Source organism: Aethalodelphis obliquidens, unplaced genomic scaffold, assembly GCF_003676395.1.
Source record: "Aethalodelphis obliquidens isolate GAN/ISIS:26980383/991018 unplaced genomic scaffold, ASM367639v1 scaffold11, whole genome shotgun sequence".
NCBI lineage: Eukaryota > Metazoa > Chordata > Mammalia > Artiodactyla > Delphinidae > Aethalodelphis > Aethalodelphis obliquidens.
Genome location: NW_020837955.1, coordinates 28058763 through 28080177, shown reverse-complemented (window position 1 = coordinate 28080177; position 21415 = coordinate 28058763). Strand labels below are relative to the sequence as shown.

The 21415-nt window shown below is 44.4% G+C and overlaps 1 protein-coding gene across 1 annotated transcript; it reads right to left on the bottom strand.

Moving 5' to 3' along the window:
- Positions 1-2198: 2198 nt before the first annotated feature.
- On the bottom strand, positions 2199-18784 carry TECTB (tectorin beta). Its single transcript, XM_027112579.1, has 10 exons — positions 18645-18784; positions 17731-17921; positions 15890-16032; positions 15712-15784; positions 12045-12148; positions 11811-11894; positions 7767-7929; positions 6192-6264; positions 5028-5060; positions 2199-3925 (listed from the first exon to the last, which is right to left on the bottom strand). Exons 1-10 carry the CDS (start codon positions 18718-18720, stop codon positions 3876-3878), a joined length of 990 nt encoding a protein of 329 aa, XP_026968380.1. The 5' UTR covers positions 18721-18784; the 3' UTR covers positions 2199-3875.
- Positions 18785-21415: the final 2631 nt, after the last annotated feature.

Below are 21415 nucleotides of genomic sequence, written 5' to 3'. Positions count from 1 at the left end.
TCCAACAGGTTCAGGCCGTCCCAGGCAGGCAGCACCCCTGCAGTCAGTGGCTAGAAGGCCTGGCCCTGAGCTCTCACTTCCTGTGAGCACTGCAGCTTCCAAATGGATCATGTCCCATTCTCAATGTATTGCTTAATTTCTTTCTTATCCATTGGCAGGACTCTTCTTCTGCCCAGAGGTGGGCAGCTGAATTCTAGGAACTTCACAGACTCCATTTTCTATGACATGATCCCATTTTCATCTTATTTATTTATTTTTGGCTGCCTTGGGTCTTCACTGCTGTGCGCGGGCTTTCTCTAGTTGCAGCGAGCGGGGGCTACTCTTCATTGAGGTGCGCGGGCTTCTCATTGCGGTGGCTTCTCTTGTTGTGGAGCATGGGCTCTATGGTGTGCGGGCTTCAGTAGTTGTGGTACATGGGCTCAGCAGTTGTGGCTCACAGGCTCTAGAGCGCAGGCTCAGTAGTTGTGGCGCATGGGCTTAGTTCTCCGCGGCATGTGGGATCTTCCCAGACCAGGGCTCGAACCCGTGTCCCCTGCATTGGCAGGCGGATTCTTAACCACTGGACCACCAGGGAAGTCCCAAGGATTGAAAGCTTTCGACTGATCCTCGGAAGGAGGGAAGGTAGAGACATTTATATGAAGGGGACAGGGGAGTTACCTTAGCATGGAGACAGTGGGCCAAAAGTTATCTTCTCATGCCTCATATCTTCTTCCCTTGTTTGGGATCAGGGCTTCTGGGTGCTAAGCACTTTGTTCCATTATGAAAGGGAACAAAGCAACTTCTGCTATGGGGTCTCTTAGAGAGACTGGCCAGTTCCCACCGATCTATCCATCCATCCATCCATCCATCCATCCATCCATCTTTATGAATATTTCATTAATTCAAAGAGCATTTATTGAGTCCTTACTCTGTGCCAGGTACCACACTGGGGGACACAAGAAAATGTGAAACTTTCTATGATCTTTAGTTCTCAGTTTAGCTGGAGAGAGGAAACATAGTAGTAATGCAACATATTGAGGACTAACAGAGGTATGTACAAAAGAGCAGAAGTAACTGAGAAATCCAATACTGTTACATTGAAAGAGAATTAGAAAATAACACACAGACGTAGGGATAGGGTGGGATATGACAATCAACTATCATTATCCCATCTTTGTATCTGTATGCAGTGTGTGTGTTTGTTCCCTTCCAGCCCTAGCCCACGTGCTTACACAGTTATGTTCATATAATAAAAACTTTGTTACTTCTGCCTTTTTCATCAAACATTGTAACATAAACATCTGGCATCCAGTCACACACATGTACATAGAACATATATACACATGTGCCTACATTCACAACACACATGCACATATATACATACACATGTACACGCCTATACATATATACATGCACATATACACATATACTGAGTATATACAGACATCAACCTCTCTATATCTATCTCTACAGCTATAGCTATAGCTGTCTCTATCAATTGGTAGAGATTTATGTGCCTGTGTATACTCAGTATATATGTGTGTATATATCCATGTCTCTCTCTATAGTTTGTTTAAATTACTCAAGTTGAGAGAGAGAGAGAGAGAGAGAGAAGATGTCTTTAGGGTTCATAATTAGGAATTTTGATAAAAGCACTTTCCTAAAATCTATATTCAGGGTTTTTTTCTATGTCAACCAAGGATACCTAAGGGAGAAAGTACCCTTTCCTCCTCTAAATGTCTGTTTTATGTTTAGCACTAATGGGAATTTGCAAGAGAGATTGTTTGGAGAGTGACTTTCTCTTCATTCCTTAGTAGAGAAGTTGTGAAACATGAAACATGCAACCAAACATCATGGGGCTGTTAACTTTGAGTTGAAGCACATGCCGTTGCTGGTGACAGACGTGAGGGCCTTAGAGACAGGGATGACCACAAAAACTATCCCCCCAGACATTAATCATGCAAAATGGCTCTGCCTCCTTGCCTAGAAACACAATACTGGAATTTCTGAAATGCAACTGCAGGATAAAATGATTGAAAGCCTGTGATATATATGTGAATTTAAGAAGCTCTAGTTGTAGAAACCAGTGAGAGGGTTGAAGATCTGGCTACCAACGTGATATATTTACACTGTAAGCTATAGTCACAGGTTATTTATTTTAAGGCATTTTATTTATCCCGTAGCACCACCAAGAGATACAAGATCATTAAACATTATGCTAAAACAAAGCAAAACTAGCACAACTTTGTTTTACTCTGACAGCCAAGGATTTATGATTATGGCTGTGAGTATGCTATTTAAGAGTTTTTGACTAGAACCAATGAAATATGTCTTCTGTCCTTCCTGACTACAAAAATTCTGAATATATAAGAAGAGATCCCAAACTGGTTGGAGGACCAGCTTTGAGACCAGTTTCAGCTACGAGTCATTTTAATCGAGCCTATTGCTAAACATGCGCTCTGTGTCTCCAGAGGTTTGAGAACCAGCTTAATTTCCGAGTTCATTAACATGGTTGTAAGAGAACCATCAAACTACAGATCTCAAAACTTCTCAAATACATTAAATACAGAGATACAAACTGACGTGTTTTCCAATGATAAGCCCGCTAGTTGAGTCTCTACAAGACAAAGAACAGAATTTAAAGCTCAGGCTTTTCCTAGCGCATCTCAGCGTCTAGCTTCAAACCGGGGTCCTCAGTGCGTTTTCAGGGATCCGCCAATGCTCTACCAGGACCGCTTCTTTCCGTTTTTATTTGCTTGACTGTGTAAATCATTACTCTCAACATGTTCTGGATCACTGGGGTGGCAGTGCTCTCAGCATGAGAAACCACGTGATTTCACTGGCCGTTTGTTTTCATTTTATTTGCATTTGTGTTTCCGAGTTTTTGTTGGTTCCATTCGAATGGTCGTAGGTTACTGAGACAAAAAAAGATATGGGCTTGAATGTTGAAGTAAAGGCTAAATGAGGTCAGACCATTCTCTACAAATGAAGATTTCTTAGCAGAGCAGATAGAAATAGTGAGAGCCTTGGGCATCACGAGTAGGATGGGGTTGCCAAGCTGAAGAGACTCTGTCGTGGCAGTCCCTCTGAAGCATGTTACAGGTAGCAGTTTCATTTAGGCAATGCCGCATTATCATGTTCAATGAATGCTAATATGAGTTTTAGTCTTTTTGTAGCCTGAGTCCTATTCAATTTGTAATTTTCTTTCGATCTTAGACGTATATATCAGCTATAAAAATAAGGAGTGTATACGTATATACTGTTTATACATATTTAAGAAAACTTATAATAAAACACCAGTTGGGTTAGCACTCACTGGGGGCTCTCGAGAATCACTTTCCTTTATATTATTCAGGTTTGAGCAAACGAATGTTTTCTACTCTGATTCCCACATCATCATTTGAAATATTAGAACCCCCGCCTGGTGGCTCAGCTCTGGTCCTTAGATAGGAATTGCACAGCCTCAAAGACAAAGGCTCCTTCAGCAAAGTTGGTTGTTCCTGTGCATTCCGTCCTCAGTACTTTAAAGTCCTCAAAATGCTCAGCTGCACTTGGTTGGGTGTGCTAGTCTTTTAAAATTAGAATAGCTTTCAAAGGAGTCCACTGCAGTCTCGACTTGACTATGGGAAAAGGAGACTCCTCCGCCGGCTGCAGGGGAGGGACGGCAGAATCTAAGAGCCACAGGAAGTCACAAGAGGAAGTGGGGCACCGAAGAAAAACAATCGCTGAAATTCACAAAAATCACTGGAACACATATTTGGCAAAGCGCTGTTCTCTGCTTCCCAACAATACGGTCTTCTGTTTGTTCTTTTTGGCAGCACAATAAATGTGAGTTTGTCATTGACAGAGGAGATGGTCTTGGGTGGAGGAACTGCAGCTGCCTGCCTGGCTCTCCCTTATAACACAGCACAAATCCCCAGCATCACGATGAGGTGATAGAGAACATCTGTGGACCAGACAGGAAAGGAGACAAACAGTTCGACAAGGAGTAAGGAGAACGCAACAAAAGAGTCAACTCAACATAAATGAGTCAACTCAGAGACGTTCAGTAGGTTTCCATAAAACTCTGCACATTTTGTACATAGTTTTGTTCGTCCTCTGGGGTTTCCATAGCTCACTTTCATCAGTACGAAGAACCCAACAGATAAGCCTAGGATAGGGACCTCTGACAGATGGGAACCTGAACTTCGATAATACAGTGATGGTGCGTTTCACTGTAGACTCCAGATGGTGCATCTTAGAGTCTCAAACAGTTGGCTTGCATGGTTTCCTGTAATTGTGAGAGCAAATCTTACATCTGTGAGTTTGTTTATAAATAGAACTGCCTGACCCATCTTCTCGTATCATTTGGTGAGACCTTGGGTCTTAGCTGAAATGCTTCTTCCTCTAAGGTGCTTCCCGGACTGCTGTCTAAATCATTATTCGGCCCCACCCACCATACTTCATGCATATTAGGAAGGGCAGGAGCCTTGCCTGCCTTGTTCACTGCAGCAGTCACACCGTCTAGAAAAGTGCCTGGTACAGAGTCAGTAATCACAGCTGATCCTTACTGGTTGTCTGTTGCTTTCTGGGCATTGTTTCGTGCTCTTAGCTGTAATAGTTAATCCACACAACAACTTCTGTGTATGATATGGGCAATTATTAACCCAATTTCACAGAGGAAACTGGGGAATGCAGGAGTGGGGTCATGGCCCAAGGTCACTCAGTTCATGAGGGGCAGGGTCACAGAAGGGACTCAGAAATATTTGTTGAATGAACAGATCATTGAAAATCATGTTTTCTGAACACAGAAACCCAAGAGGCACCACCTGGTGATGTCTTTGCTTAGACTTGGTAGGGGGGTGGGGGAACCAGCTCTGCTTCATCCAGCTTGCCCCCAGCTCCTCCCTCCCTTCAGAGCTCAGGGGCTGGTTGGAGAGAGACCTCTCGACCTCCGATCCCCCCCCAACTCATTCAGGTAAAGGCTTTGCTGGGGCCAAAGGTAAGCCTCTTTTAAAACGCACATCTGCCTGTTAAAAGCATTACCCAGAGCTGTCTCTTTTCCTTACCTGAGAAGCTATAGAGACCGGAGGATCCCCTGCCTGTAGTGAGTAAAGAAAGAATACAGAAGGTTTAAGAAAAGATCACAGAGGGAGAAGTCTCAGAGCTGCGTTCCTAAAACACAAACCTGACTGGATTCTCCCCTGATGAAACCAACCCGCTCCCATTGTCTTTAGCACAAAGTTTCTTGCAGGGTTGACAGAGGCTTCACCTCACACCATTTTCATCTCGGCTGTCTATGGCAGGGGTTGGTAAACTTTCTGCAAAGGGCGGGTGATGGTAAACTTATTCAGCTTCGCAGGCCACTCGGTCTCTATTGCAGCTACTTGATGCTGTCGAAAGTAGCTGGAGACAAGCCCCAAATGAACCAGTGTGGCTATGTCCCAACAAAACTTTCTGTATATACAATGAAGTTTGAATTTCATATAATTTTTGTGTGTTATGAAATATTGTTTCTTTTGATTTTTTTCAACCACATAAAAAGGAAAAACTGCCCTTAGCTTACAGGTCATACAAAATCAGGCAGCAGATGGGGTTGGGCTCCTGACCAGAGTTGGGTGACCATCCCCTAAAGCTCCCAGGCCTTGTCCCCCCCTTGATGTCACGGCACTCTTGAGGTCAGACTTAAAGACGACTCGCAGAGGTCCTCCCTAAGCCTGACTACGCTGAGCTGCCTACCCATCTATTCCCATAGACCCTACCTCTCCCACCCCCACTGACAGTAATTATCTCCCTTTCCCTTAGCATTTAGCATCTCCCTCCTTGCTGGATGGTACATTCTTGAGGACAGGGCCCGTGTGGATCTCCTTTATTTCTGAAACCCCAGGGCCCACCCAGCTCCTTTACTAGTTTTGTTGACGTGCCCTGGACGCCCCAGTACGTTTCATTTTCTATTATTATTATCACCTGCACACTGTGTGGGGAAGCTCAGCACTTCCTAGTCCCTGGGGGGCATTGGAATTGAGGCCACAGACCGAACTTTTCAGGGTAGTTAACAAACCTCCTTGGTCAGGTGTGAGTTACCCACCCCCAAGGTGAGGAGACGCGTTGCAGGTAAAGGTTGTGTCTACAGGCACAACTGGTTTGGCAATTCAGTTAAAATGCTCAAACCGGCCGTGCCTGTGGACGCAGCCCAGCATGAGGGCAACCATTTGGAAAACAGAGAAGCTTACTACGGAGGGAGAGCTCGACGACCAGGACGCCCCCAGTCTGGTCCTGGAGGAGGCGTTTTCGTTTGTCACAAGTCTGGAGACCCAGGAGAAGCCGAGGGGAGAGGTGGGATGAGAAAAAAACACAGGAGAGAAAAGAGATTTTTTTTAAGAAGTCACAAAGTTGACAGAGTCAAAATTCCCCAGGCCTCAGACATTAGTTCCCTTACTGTTTTTATAACCCAGAGCGATGTATTCCATTGCTTCTCCAACTTGAGAAAAGGAAGAAATCTTTCCGTCCTTAACTCTTCAAGCTGGAACAAATCTGCATTGCATGTGGGAGGAACTGACTCCGTTTCTTTTGATGAGAAGTAAGGCTTTTACCCATAGTTACTCTCATCACTGTGATCTGAGACGTGGATACCTGCAAAATGTGTTCTGGTTCCTTTCCTTTTTTAAATGTAGTGCCAATAATAATCCTTTCATGAACAGTTAAATGTTTCTCTACTCCCTTCCCTTTCTCTGTTTGTGCTCGTAAGTGACCACTGTCTGGCTAAATGAATCAACAGAAATAGAGATTATCATCTTATTTCTGTTGGTTACTATAGGCAATGCGAGCAGGTACCCTCTTCAGAAACACTGTGTCCTTCCTCCCTGAGGTCTCCGGTCCAAATAGACTGGAGGAGGTAACAGTTTGGAATTGAACACTTTTAGATCTTCAAAGCAGTGGTTCTCAAACATGCACGCCACTTGAAGAGCTTGTTAAAACACAGATTGCTGGGTCCGCCCAGAGTGTCTGAATCAGGTGGTCTGGGGCCAGGGGGTGGGGTGGGGCACTGAGAATTTGCATCCCTAACAAGTTCCCAGGTAATGCTGAAGCAGTGTGGACCACACTTTGGAACCACTGCTCTGAGGACCAGGTTCACACCTGGTCGCGATGGAAAATTTTCTTCCACCTGAATTCATTACGCATGTTGACTGATTCTGCAGCAACTTCTTGGTGGAGGAAGCGGAGGGGAAACTGACCCTCCTGCATGAGCTACTAAACATGTCTGGGAAGCTGGGCCCTTCCTCTCACGTGGTCGGAACAGCTGTGACCTCATGTCGCGAATTCCTGCAACATCTCTCTTGTCCATCTTAAGTCTCCGAGACGGACGTTCAGGCTGGTAAGTCAAGAGCTAAAAATACCTACCTTCGACTTCCATTCAGAGCCTATTGCTACCAGCTGAATTTTGAATCTCCCTTGTCCTGTTAACTTTTTCAAAGCATCTCCATGTCTGTTGTTGCTTTCATTTTCCCTAACATTGCTCTCTGAAAAGAGAAGGACCGCCATTACTCATCATCACTCTATCTTTAAAGATGAGAAAACCAGGCTCTGGGGTTAAGTGACCTGGGCCAGACCATGTAGCTTGTTTGTGGCAGGGCAGACACGCCTGGAACGTCTGCCCCTACCCTCAGCAGCCTTTCCTCCAGTATGTCCTCACACATATCTACACTGGTCTGTTGACAATTTCCCAGGTAAAAATACAGCTTCTTAAATACCATCCCCTCACCCTCACAGCCTCAGGTAATATTCTCATTCCGGGAAGGGTGGCTCACCACTGGGCAGGAGAGCTTCTCACTGTCACAGATGAAAGTCTCACAGTGTAACCACACCTTGGACAATTTGGGGATGTTCTGGAACCGGAAAGCATTGAATTGGAAGGTTGCCCTGTGGCCTTTCCCATTCTCATACACGATGACTGTTTCATCCGTAGGGCAGCTGGAGCACACGCGGTCGGGGGAGGCAAGGGGGAGAGACAAGGTCATCTCATGAACTCTAGCAAGGGCGTCTGAGGCAAAGTCACGCACGGCCTCCCCTGGGCTGTTACACAGCACATTATCCTTCTGAAGCACTGTGGCAGCACCTCACTTATCCTCATTTCTTTGGGGTCAGTTGGAGGAGCTATGAGACGGCTGTGACCATCCCCATTCTACAGATAGAGTATAGCAAGGGTGGAGCAACTTACGAGAAGCCACACATCTGGAAGTTACCACATCTCTGTCCCCAAGAAATGAAATCCCCCAGACAATGTCCTCTCCTCTGGAGGACTGGGATACGTACAGACTCCCCGCATATGTCCAAAATAAAGATGGTGGTGCTGGGAACGGCATTTCCCAAAGTGCTCTCACAGCCACCTAGGCCCAGGTCACACCCAACATATTGCTGTGTGTGTATTGTGAGGTTTTGCCACCGGGAATTCAAATTTACATTGTACTATTTAAGCGCTATATCTATTCTATTACATAATTACCTTTGTAAAGATATTTTTAATATGAGCACAGAAAAAAATGGCTGGAAGGATACCATTTAAATGTTAACACTGGCTATTATGGACAGTTTCTGTTTTCTTCTTTCATCTTTATGTTGTTGTTGTTTTTTTTTTTAATTCTCTATAATGAGAGTGTAATATTTGGGAAGTTTCAAAGTCCCAAATGTACAACTGCAGTAAAAGAAAAAATAATGACATAGATGGGCATTTGTCGAAACCAATTGTTCTCACCTGGGGGCCGTTTTGCCCCCCAGGGGAAATTTGACATGTGGCTGTCATGACTGGGGGGAAGATACTCCTGACACCTAGAGGGTAGAAACCAGGGATGCTGCAGAATGCCCTGCAGGGAACAGGACAGACCCCACAACAGAGAATGATCCAGCCCCCAAAAGTCAACAGTGTGGAGACTGAGAAAGCCTGGTTTAAGCCCAATACCTTTTCATTTACCAAGCTCATAGGATTCCCTACGTAAGTGCCAGACAGTCAGCCAGGTTGGGAACAGACACAGTGGTTCTCGGGAATGTACAGCGAGACCCACAGAGTGTGAGGGCCTGTATGCAGGTGACAATGAGCTCCAGAACCTGTCCTCTACGGAACAGAGGTCTATGGGTTCAAAAGCTAAAGACCAGTGGACAGCACCTCAGTGGAACCCGAAGTTCATGCCCCGCCTGGCGTGTTTCTCTGACTCTATCGTCCTTCCAACTCAACACACACACTAGGGAGCAGTGCAGTCGCCCCAGGGAAACTTCATGGTGGACCCTCCCCCATCCCAGTCCATCAGAACCAGACATTAGGGGCCAAATCAGAGGTAGGACGGAGGGGATGTTAACTCTGAGAGTGAGTGAAACGAGCCATGAAGACTGCACCTTATATCTGGACCAGGGCCAGAAGCTGGGATCTGTTTGTGGTGGCCTCTGAGTAGTGACAAGAGCTAGGGGTATTTTCTGAGCTGTGAAACAAGACTCTTGAAGGATCATTCGGTCATTAAACCCGAGATCCTTGTACGAACTCAAGACTAAGTCCTTAAAATAGCTCCTGGCTGCTGGAGTGTCCGGGTACGGTGTCAGACAGTGGGAACAATATAAAGCAGAGCTTTGCTGGTGGCAGGAAGGAGGCAAGTGACAGGCTGGCCTAGATGCCTTGGCACTGCTGTCTCTTGGCGCTGGCTGTGGCACCTGTCCCTCCGTGACAGGTATCTCGGGATTGTGGAATGCCCACGGGGAAGCTTTCACACCATCATCACTTCTCCACCTGAGATCAAAATTCCTATTCTAATATCTCCAGGCTTTCTTGAAAACTGGGTTTTCCTTCCAAAGGGCCTGGTGTGAACCAAAACCATCTGGGAGGTTATGGGAGTGGCCTTTCTAATTCTCCCCTTTGACACTGGTCTTCATGCAATTATCTCCAACCTCAAGGGGCCATTTCGGTTAGGCAGTATTTGCAACTAGGTCAGGGTGTCTTTAATTTGGCTGTGCTTAAATGCAGAGTCCCAGGGTTCACCTAGGGACCTTCTGATATTGTAGGTTTACAACGTGTCTGCATGCCTAGCAGATACCCAAAGGAATTCCTGTGCACACTAGAGTTTGAGGACCACTTGTAGTGACTACCCCAAAGCCACAAGCATTCCCTTTTCTGCCATATTACACATCCACTAGGTGTGCAGGGGCACTAGAACTATCTGAGGAGATGATTCCATGGTGTGGCAGAAGGCTTTGCCCTTGTGTGGCTATTGGTTGAGAGAGGTTCCCAGTGCCTCTTGGTAATTTCAAGGTCCCTATAGGTCAGTAATTTATTTCAGAATCTCCCTGAGGTCATTTGATTTGCACCATCATCAACAGAGCCTAAATGAATCATTCAATGACAGATGTGAAATAAGGACCCAAACTAAGCTCCCATCTCTGCAGGAAGATGGGTTGCTTGGGTGTGGGCCTTGCTGGCCTGTCCTACCCTGTGTTATCAAGAGATAACGCTGCCCAGATCATCCATCCCTTTACTAGCTTAGACTCTGGGTAAGTTTCTGAACTTATCTGTGCCTCAGTTTCCTCATGTATAAAATAGTGATTGTTATACTACCTACTCTATAGGAAGTTTAATGAAATTGAAATAAATTAGTATTTGCAAAGCACCTACCTAGAGTAATGCCTGGTATGTTGTAAGGGCTGTATAAGTGTTTGTTAAATAAAAATAGATAAAGATCCAAAGTGGCTTCACCTTTGTTATCTTATCATCTTTGTCCCTGGCGGCAGTGTTTACTCAGCCCTGATGGTTCCAGTGTAACTGGTCTGCTTTGGTTTGGGGAATGGCCTCTTCTGTGATCACTGTTTGTGTGGATGACGCCTGAATCTCTAGTCTAACTCATCCTCATCCTTTTCCAAAGCTACAATTCTAAGTGCTTCTAGACAATTGTCATCTCAAGGTCAATATGTCATCCCTGAACTCAAGGAGAATCCAAACTCCCTTATCCAGAACCCCTCTTCCCTAGGAGCCTATGACAAACAACTTCTCATCTTCACAATTCACAGTGCAGCAGCATTCTTTGTCACATGTTCCTCATTGTGCCCTGTCCTTCCCTCTACCATATCCAATTGGTTGCTAAATTTTTATTGCTTCTCCCTCCCTTGGGTGATGTTGGATGACCTTCTTTCCACTCACTTAGCTACAGCCTTGATTCAGGTCTTATCACTTTCGGCACTAGAGCTGCCACAGCCTCTAATCTGGTCTTTCTACTCCCATGTTCTGTTTCTAACCACCCTGTGTGTGATTTCCAGAATCACATTTCTATACTATAATCCCATTACTTTAGTCCTCTACTCCAAATTTTAAGAACTCCCCGTTACCTATGAAATTATTAGTAAATAAAAACAATGCTATTATTAAAATTGATTGAATACCAGCTAGGTACTATGTACTAAGCTTTTTACATGGATATCTAAGTTAGTTCTCATCAGGGTTCTGATGTCAGATTGATTAGGTTTGACCCCAACCTGCCCACTTCCCCATAAACACACACACACACTAACTATGTGACATTACTTAACCCCTCCTGTGCCTCAGTTTTCTCATCTGGAAAATGGGGATGATAGTAATAATACCTACCTGTTGTAAGGCAAATGAGTTAGTATATGATAAAGCTCTCAGAACAGAACCTGGTACCTAGAAAGCACTATGTTAGTGACTCCTGGTATCAGTACTCAGTCTGGAAGCACAGAGGAAGTCACTGATGTGACCCCAACAGGTTCCGCCTCTTCCTTCCAAGCTGTCCCAAGCCAGAGCAGCCCTGGACCTACCTAGCCCCACCTCTCAGCCCTGTGGTCCCGAGAGCCGTACCTACCCCTTGCTGATTAGCTGCCACTGCAAGGGATACATGAAGTCAGCCGAAGGTGTGGCCCAGCAGCTGTTCAAAACCACTTTAAACCTGGAAATGAAACAAAACTCATCACTGTGAGCTAGGGAGTTGTATGCCTAGAAACTTCGGGTGATTAAAACGCCTCTGGGCTGTTTTTGTTTGGTTTTATTTTTCTCTTCTTTGTATTTATAAATACAAACATTAAGAACACACACTTACCTAATGCTTAACCCTTTGGCTTCTACTCCTGCAAACAGATCTGAACCGATTTCGTATGTCTCCAGGGTAAAAGGCGCTTCCCTCTTAATGGTGAACTTGGCATTCTTTGGAAGGAAATTGACACCGGGCGTTATGATCTGTCAGACTGAGCAGTTGGGTCTGACAGGAGCAGATGAATCGGGACGGGAGGGGGGAGAAACAACCCAAAGGCACAGGCACATGAGACCACAGTGAGACCCGCCGGGACCAGAGAGGCTGTACCTCCTAGGATGCTGGTGCCACCTTAGAAGGGATGAGGACATCACATGTACGTCCAGGAGACTGCGCTACATAGAGACCCAAATCATAGACCGCCGTCCCCAGTGTAGCCAGAGGTGCTTCTCCTGGCCCCATCTCCCGGGAACCAAGAATTGGAATATTGGAATAATACCTCCACTTGCAGGGAAGCTTCCTGATTATGTTACATAGTGGAGCACAGAATCTGCACACTTAATTCAATTTCTGAAGCAAAACGCTTTTAAGGGACAGTTTCTCCACTTCTCACCTGACAGTGAGGCAATACTCCGTGTGATTTCCCCCTACTTTCTTTGTAACGTGAAAATTAGGGACCTATGTCCAGATAGCTTACCCTTTAGTACCCGGACAGTTTATTTTGGCAAATTCTGGGCTCTGCCTTTTAATGGGGGCATTAACCCAGGAAATCATACAGAGAAGAGAGTCACTAGGATGATAATGGACCATCAAGAATGGGACGATGTTTAGTTTGGGGAAGACAAGCTTGAGCCAGTTGAAGGACCATCAGTAACATGTAGTATCGTTTCAGAGGACAGAACCAGGACCAGTGGGCCAGAGTTCGGAATGTCAGATTTCATGACATCAGATTTCACATGCTGACCTAACATGAGAAGGTCCAACTTGCCATTGCCCTTGGAAGAGGTGGGGTACCCATCCCTCAGCAGCCTTGCAGAAGGGTTTTGGGCATTGGGTGGAAGGTCAAGATTAATCACCTCTGAGGTTTGTTCTGACTCTGGAAGTCTATGATTTTGGTCTCTATTGCTTGCCTTCGTTCCATCCCAAGGTTTGGCATTTGTCTCTGTCTAACTAAAAGGAATAGTCAATACCATTTTGATTGAATAGAAGGCAACCTAATCCCACTCTGACATTGATGTTCAGCCCTATAAAGGTAACAGTGCTGGTGCTAGGAGTTCTCAGTTTCCACTTTAAACAAGGTCAAAGCTTACAATTGTGAGAATGACTATCTCCTCGGGCATTTACTTTGCTGCCAGGCACTGTGGGAAGGGTTTTATAAGGATTATTTCATTTAACCCTGATAACAAACCTCTCAGATAAGTGCTGTTATTATCCCCACTTAACAAATGCATAGGTGGAGGCCCAGAGAGGTTAACTAACTTGTCCAAGGTCACACAACTAGTAAATGGTAGAAACTGGCTTCAAACCAGTGGTCTGATGTCAAGGCCTATTTTCTTAACCACAGTGCTAGGCTACTTCTACAAGTTGACTACCTTCCTTTATTTCGGATTGGGAGTCAAAATAACTTTACCGAGAATACCAACCACGGACCGTTGGCAGAATTGAGTGGAAGCGGGTAGAGAGAGAAGAGAGGAAGCATGCTGGGTAGAACTGGTGGTTTTGCAGCCTGGCATTTGGAGCTCTCAGAATCCTAAGCAACTAGCAGAGCATTCATTCTATTGTGCCACGCAGGGCACAGCTCGGTCTCTGGTAATTTGATGGAAATATATGCAGCGAGCAGCTGTTGCTTCAGAGACACACAAGAATGCTCTCAAAGCAGAAGAAGGGAGGAGAAGAAAAATACCAACCTCATGGGTAAGGCACAGGAAACCGAGCCCATTGTGGGAATGTTAATCAGTACCAAAGTCTCGGTTATAACCTCAGAGGACCCTCGTTGCCAAGGTTTGTTTGTCCTATAAGGGTCTTGGTGGGCCCTAGGGAAGGCCTTAGCCTCATTTCTACCAGTTCAAGGAAGCAGTCTGTCTAGCCATCTAGAGGATGGTCTGGGTGATGCTGAGGACATGCTTCCTAATTTTTGTTTTTTCTTAAAAAAGTTATAAGATTTGATATTTCTGTCTGAAACTTAGCTCCGCATAAGTGATGGTGGATGATGACTTTTGACAATCGTGGTGCCTTTCCATTTCCAACTGTTGTAAAACGTTCATAGGGTCATATCTATAATTTTATCTGGTTAAAGCAACAATCATGTATTTCCAGGCAGGGGCTCAGTAGTAAAGACAGCCTGTCATCAGGCTGTCCCCTGAGTCTGTTGTCAATGTGTGAAGCTTATTTTCCTCTCTGGATAACCTTCAGCAGTTACTACAGTGGTTTTGCCATCCTTTCTTCACCCTGGTGATCCACACTGTTTTTAACCCCCCTGATTATAGGTCAAGGGATTGTATGGAATTTCCTTTTCTCAGGACTTAACCACTAGTGGTGTGTAGCCTGGGGCCGATCTAGGTTTTGTGGGACCTTGAAGCTTATTTAGAGAGCCCTCTTTAATTAAAAGAATCAAAACTTTGAATACAAAATTAGACCCAGGGCCTTGAAAAGGGCCTGTGGAAGTGAGGGGTCATGAAACTTAAGCTCCATTCCCTGCATAGTAAGTTTGCCTTGTAGACCAATGTTAGGGGACCTTGTTCCAGACTGGGTACTGCTCTGGACCACCTGTGGGATCTTGGACAGATCATTTCCTCACTGGGTTTCAGATCCTCAGCTATAAAATGGACTAGGTTATTCTAGGTTCCCTTCTAGCTCTCACCTTCTGAGTTCAGCAAGATTAATAGCTTCCAGGGAGCTGGTAAAGCAAGTTCAAAGAGTTCAAGGTCAGTGGAGTTCCAGGTAATATAGTTGTTTCCTTTGCAAAATGAATGGGTTGTACATGGTGACCTCTAAGGCTATCTTCTAATGTTGGAAGTAAAGGTTTCTATTTCTGCCTGCATTTTCCTTTAGCCAGCTGGGCCATTTCCTATACGCATGTCCCCTCACTGGAAGCTGCAGGTCTAAAAAACAGAGCACCCCATCTAAACAGGAGGGCAGCTGGGCTAATGGCCATTGCATATTTAGTTTCTCTGGAGAATTTTATTCTTAGTGCCTTTAGCTTTGATGTCAATGTAGGCAGCATGTCCAAATTAGACAAAGAGGAGGCCCACTAAGTAAAGGGCTTTGGAGACCAAAGAACTAGGCGGCAGCAGCCAACCCCAACCTCTCCCCTTAGCCCTGTCCCAGGTAGAAGCTCACTAGTCTGTGCCGATGTTTTAACAAGAGCTAGATCCTAAATATAAATCTCTGGAGGGGGTTGTGGTGGAAACTGATCTTGATTAAGAATTAGACCTTGGCTGTCTTTATTGCCTATTGACCTTTGATTTCTCTTATCTCAATTTTCTCATCTGTGAAATGGGAAGATTGCCCTTTTTCCTCTGTGGCACCTTTCCTTTCTTCCATCCAGTCTATGAATCTGAATGTCTGCTGCATCTAGTCTTTAAAGAGGCTTAAAGCTAGAACAAAGCTTACGTCTCAGTTCAAATTCAAGAATGGGGGTCTGCATACGGCTTAGAGGAGAACAAATGCTGAGGAAGCATCCCATCATCTCCTAGAAAGGCCCCAGGGTAGCAGTGGAGCCCTGGAGACCACTTACAGTGTAGAAGTTGAGAGACAATTGGCTTTCAAATGTGCCCATGCTCCCGTTCTTCACATGAACAGTGGCCACTCTGAAAAGGGGAGAGAATTTTGCATAAGGACTGAAACATGCCTGGTTGACAGGGACTGCAGAGCACATGCAAGGCAGCCCGCCCTCCGCTCTCTGAGCAGCTTACCTCTGGTCAAAGGCAGCTTGGTTCACCAAGTAGGTGGAGTGGTAGGAGCAGGAGAAAGAGTAGTTCACAGGCTGGTTCTTTACGATCACGGTGCTGTCATTGGAAACAATGTGGTTGTAGAAGTGGTAGATGGGGGGCTTGTACTGGAGAAAGAAAGAAGGCGGTTAGGGTGGCCCTGTACCCCCATGATGTGAATGAGGCCTCTTGGATAAATGACTGAAGATGGTTCAGAAAAAAGCCCAGGGCTTCCCTGGTGGCACAGTGCCTGCCGATGCAGAGGACACGGGTTCATGCCCCGGTCCGGGAAGGTCCCACATGTCGCGGAGCGGCTGGGCCCATGAACCATGGCCGCTGAGCCTGCGCGTCCGGAGCCTGTGCTCCGCAACAGAAGAGGCCACAACAGTGAGAGGGCCGCGTACTGCAAAAAAAAAAAAAAGAAAAAAAAGAAAAATGCCCAATGGGGAGACATGAATGTCTGCCATTGATATAGCACCCACTCTTGTTTGTAGGTGAGCTGATAATTTTTGTAAAGAGATCTTAAGTCTGTTCAAGACTGTTTATAATAATCTTATAATAATCTAAGTTGAATGTTGTACACTTAAAAAAAATCCATATACCCATTGGGCTTCTGACCGAAATGGACTGGCTCAGGAACCTCTATCTCCTAACATCAACTTTTAATTTACTTTCCCCTGTCCAAGTAATCTTATGTGACACCTTCACTACCTCCCATCTCTAGAACGTTACTGCCTGGTTCTTTGCTCTTTCTCTCTTCCAATCATGAGCACTATTTCTGAGTTTCCTTCCTCTGACTTGTTGGACTTTAAAATCACCAAATATTAGAGTTAAAAGGGATCTTGAACGGTCACTTGAGAAGTGATCTGCCTAAGACTGCACATATGATTTCTAGTTCATTTTACCAGGATATTCAAAGACATGATGTTTTTGTTAATCATGCCCATGACTCTTCTCTCTAAATCCCTGAATCCTTGTGGGACCTTTAGGAAGAGGAGGTAGCCCCAGGAGCTGAGACCCGATAGATGTACCATCTCCTTCAGTCAAGGCCGTATGAGTTCTAGACGTCAGCCAGAGCGTCAGAAGACCTAGGCTCCCTTCATGACTATATCTCTACTGGTTCTGTGGCCCCGAACTAGTGGCTTTGCTGGGAGGTCGCAGATTTCTCCTCCCTCCCATAAGGATACTTGGCGAGAGGATGTCTGTGGTTCCTTTTAATTCTGATTACCTGTCCTGGGTACTTCACAAGACCCAATTACGGGTTGTGTTATACTTTGGTCACTCCTTTAAGATGCCTTCCATTATCTTTGTATTTTTTGGCCATGCCACGTGGCATGTGGGATCTTAGTGCCCCGACCAGCGATTGAACCCGTGCCCCCTGCAGTGGAAGCACAGAGACTTAACTGCTGGACCACCAGGGAAGTCCCTAAGATGCCTTCCACGTGCACCCCTTTGTCCCAACTTCCAAGTCTCGGGCAGAGGATGGCTCACCCACCCAACTCAGGAAGGATGGCAGCCATGAACATGTGCTCGGAGCTCCACGTGAGGTGGAGGTGGGAAATGTACTTTGTTCTACTCACGGAAGGTGGCTTAGCTGCTCAGGCAGTGAATTAGGAGAGTAAAATTTAAATCCAAAGAGTCGCCTAAACTAGACAGAAGAAAAGAATTTAAAGAACACTAATATATCAGGAAATTTGGGAGTTGGGACTGACTCTTAAAAAGAAAGTGGTGAATTCTGAATCTTTTTAAGGGTGGACAGGAGATGTCTCATTCTTGGGCCCAGTTGCCTCCTCTTAGCAACTCCTCCACGTGTGGCCTGGTCTTACCTCGGACTGGGTTCCACAATAGGACTTGTTTTTAGGTGACAAATCTGGGATGACAAATAGGTAGTAACCTGCTTCGTGGACCCCATTGTAACATAGCCCGCCAAGCGCCAGCTGGTGCACTTCCCATCCATAGGGACACTCTGGGATTTTGGCGATGATTGTTTTCGGGTAACAAAACACAAGAATGACATCTGGAAAGAGGAGAGACCTGGTCTGAAATCAGATCTGGTAACATCTACATATGGTGGGCTCCTGTTACAGCTGAGCATGCAAAGCAGTTAGTTAAAAATACTTTCCCCACTCTTCTTCATGAGCTGTGACGAAAGTTTTCCCCCAACTTCAGTCACTGAAGTTCCACTTTTACAGTTTTTGAAACCTCTGTGTAATATCTGCATTATTCTTAATATGTATTCAAAATTGGTCCCCTTTTAAGCTTTAACTTATTTTAAGGAATGTATTTTTGAAACCAGATTCAATGTATTTTCATATTTATATTTCCAATATATATATATTTTTCCGATCCATTCAATCTGGTTTCATATATATATGAACATCCCATGTAATAAGCCTATAAAATTTAAAATGTCCATTTATGCACAATGCCATGAAACAGTAATTTATGGCACAGGACAGAAAAGCAGTAGTCAAATAGAAAATGGGAAAAAAATGTGTGAAGATTTTATCTATTTGTTCATCTATTTAGCAGCCTCTAATTTTTAAAAAGTGTAACTTTACCCAATAGATTTGTACTTTCTGTGGGAAAAACCGGATGGGCGTTGGGGTGCTTAAGCGCTTCTTCTTGGCTGCAGTATTGCATTTTCCTAACAATAGAAGCACAGGGCTATGAACTCTGCGAAGGGAAGTGCCAGGAAAAGTTCCTTTCCAGGAAAATGGGCTACAGCACCAGAGCATACCTGCTTTATTTGGAGCGCAAGATCTCGCAGAGGCTTCTGCAAAGACAGCCAACAGGACGAAGGCCCTCATCACCATTGCTTTTGCCAGGTGGCCAAGTCAAGCTGGCCAAACGTTCACGGTCCTGACAGGGCCCGAGCCTCGATCATTCTAGGTCAGAAACACGAGCGAGAAATTAAAATCAAGGGTGAGAACAAAGCAGCACATACAGAGGAGATGGATCACGCGTCTCGTTTCTAACGGCTCTTCGTCTGCGTTGGGAGGCAAAACATGGGGCTCATACCACAGAGAGTGTCAATTTCACACGCGGCTGCTCGAGTTCCCGACTGTTTCATTCTCTCCGGCTGGAGGCTGCCTCTCAGATGCTCCCCAAATCTCTGTTCCCAGTCCTAGCTCGACTTTATATAAGCAGAGGGTGTAAAAGAAACCGGCTCCAGATAAACCACAATGAACATGCATTATCCACTGTGGGGAGGAAATAAAAGGCAACCTTGCACGATAATCCGATGGGAAGCTCAGTTACGGCCACTTGAGGCTAATTTCTTTTACTTCACAGAGCTGGAGAACCTTTTTTTTTTTTTTAACTGCTTTTTAAACCAGGGGTGGAATAAAAAGTTGAATTTTTTCCTCCTCATACAAAAATAACTCTGATTGGAGACAAACCAATTTCTGCATGGTTACAGGTGACAGTTTTCTTTTTTTACATCTTGCTTTCTTTGGTTTATTTCTTGCTTTCTTATTTTTATATGCAGGCTATCTAAACTGAATTTAGGAAGACAAGTTCAGCAGTGGTACACTGGATACTAAACAAAAAAAATAGGCTGTGTTCATGCAAACATGTTAAAGATTTTTTTCTCTAATATCTTATAATAAGCTCCAAACTTCTAGAGTTTCATCTTGAAGTTCATCAGAACTTCATTCGGAAATACAACTTTTGATTGTAGACCCCCTAGGTTTCTAAAGTTTTTTTAGTCTCCCAGAGCGGTGATATTGGGAGAAGGAACTTAGAAAGGCAATCTTTCTTTAAAAAAATTTTTATTTGTTATGGAAGTATAGTTGATTTACAATGTTGTGTTAGTTTCTGGAGTACAGCAAAATGATTCAGTTTTATGTATATATATATGTATATATATATATGTACATATATATGTATTCTTTTTCATATTATTTTCCATTATGGTTTATTATTGAATATAGTTCCCTGTGCCAGATGGTAGGATCTTGTTGTTTACCTATTTTATATGTAGTAGTGTGTATCTGTTAGTCCCAGACTCCTAATTTATGTCCCCTACACCCCCTTTTCCCTTCAGGCAGCACAAGTTTATTTTCTATGTCTGTGTGTCTGTTTCTGTTTTGTAAATAACTGGTATCATATTTCGGATTCCACATATAAGTGGTATCATATGGTATTTGTCTTTCTCAGAGAGGCAATCTTATGATTCAATTCTTAGTCACCAAACAAGATCCCACCAAAAACAGCAGATAAAATGCGGCTCCTGGGAAGTTTCCAAATATATTCCCTAGGAATTTTTAGTACCCAGAAATTTAAGAATGAAAAATAAGGGCTCCTTTTAGTTTTGTTTTTTAGAGGAAATGGACTCTTTTGTCAACCAACTGAGAGCATTTGGTACAGAAGCCACTACATTACGCTTTTTGAGAGACATGTAAAAAGTGTAGAAAAATACCCTGCTTGTGGGAGTTTATAATGTAGCTGAGAAGGTAAATTGTACACAGTGACTCAGAGTTAGAATGCCATGTTAAGTCACTGTTCCGCTACTGACCACATTTTCTTAGGTTTAAGATACATGTCTCTCTCTCCAAGTGCATATAATTTAATGTCTCAGAAACGTTGGGATGTGTCTTATAAGCAATATGTATACACAGTATGGTAGTCTCCTTATATCCTCAAAACCTATTGTTAAATCAATGGCATGCCTTACAACGATGATATTTAAGAACTAAGGAAATAGCCATATGGCAAACCACGAAAGATTTCTGTGACTCACTTTCCTTCTCTGTAAATGGAAGCCACAGCCCTGAACTCACCTCACGGGGTGGGAGAGCAATGATGTGAAGGCTCTTGTAAACTGTAAAGTGCTAGGTAAAGAAACAGATCACACGAAGAGACAACTAACAATTTCTGGCAACATGTATGTGTCCCTGAGTTGTTTTTCTTTTCCTCGGAAGTACCACGAACTGCCCATTGTAGATTCATGCTACATGAGACATATCTATATTGTGTAACACACATGCAATGAATATATTTTATAGATAAAGACCAAATGGGCTGGAGAGGGGAAGAAGAGGAAACATTAATTTTTTTAATGCTAGGATCAAGTTTAGTGTGACCTGGAAGTATCAGCACGTTTATACTGGTCTCCACAACTCATTAGAGGCATTACTTCCTGAGCAGAAAATGGCGCTTGAATTTCACAAGCATGCATAACTTCTGAGTTTCTCTTTCCTAGGGCTTAGCACTAACTCTGAGCTTCTTCCTCCGTACACTTTTTTAAACATATATTAAGTCCCTACAGTATACCAGGGACAAGGCCCTGGGAAGACACAGGCAAATCAGCAGAACTAGGAACTGGGTGGGTGGGTGCGGGATGCACGGAAAAATAGAAATCTGTACCGGGAACGCAGGATGGGGGGAGGAGGGAAAAGGGAGAGTCGACATGCTTGACAGGGGAAGCAACAGGTAAGCCGAGTCACGGAGGCCTCATGCCCTAATTTCATAAGGATGGCCTCTCTGATTTGACACAAATGTTATGCA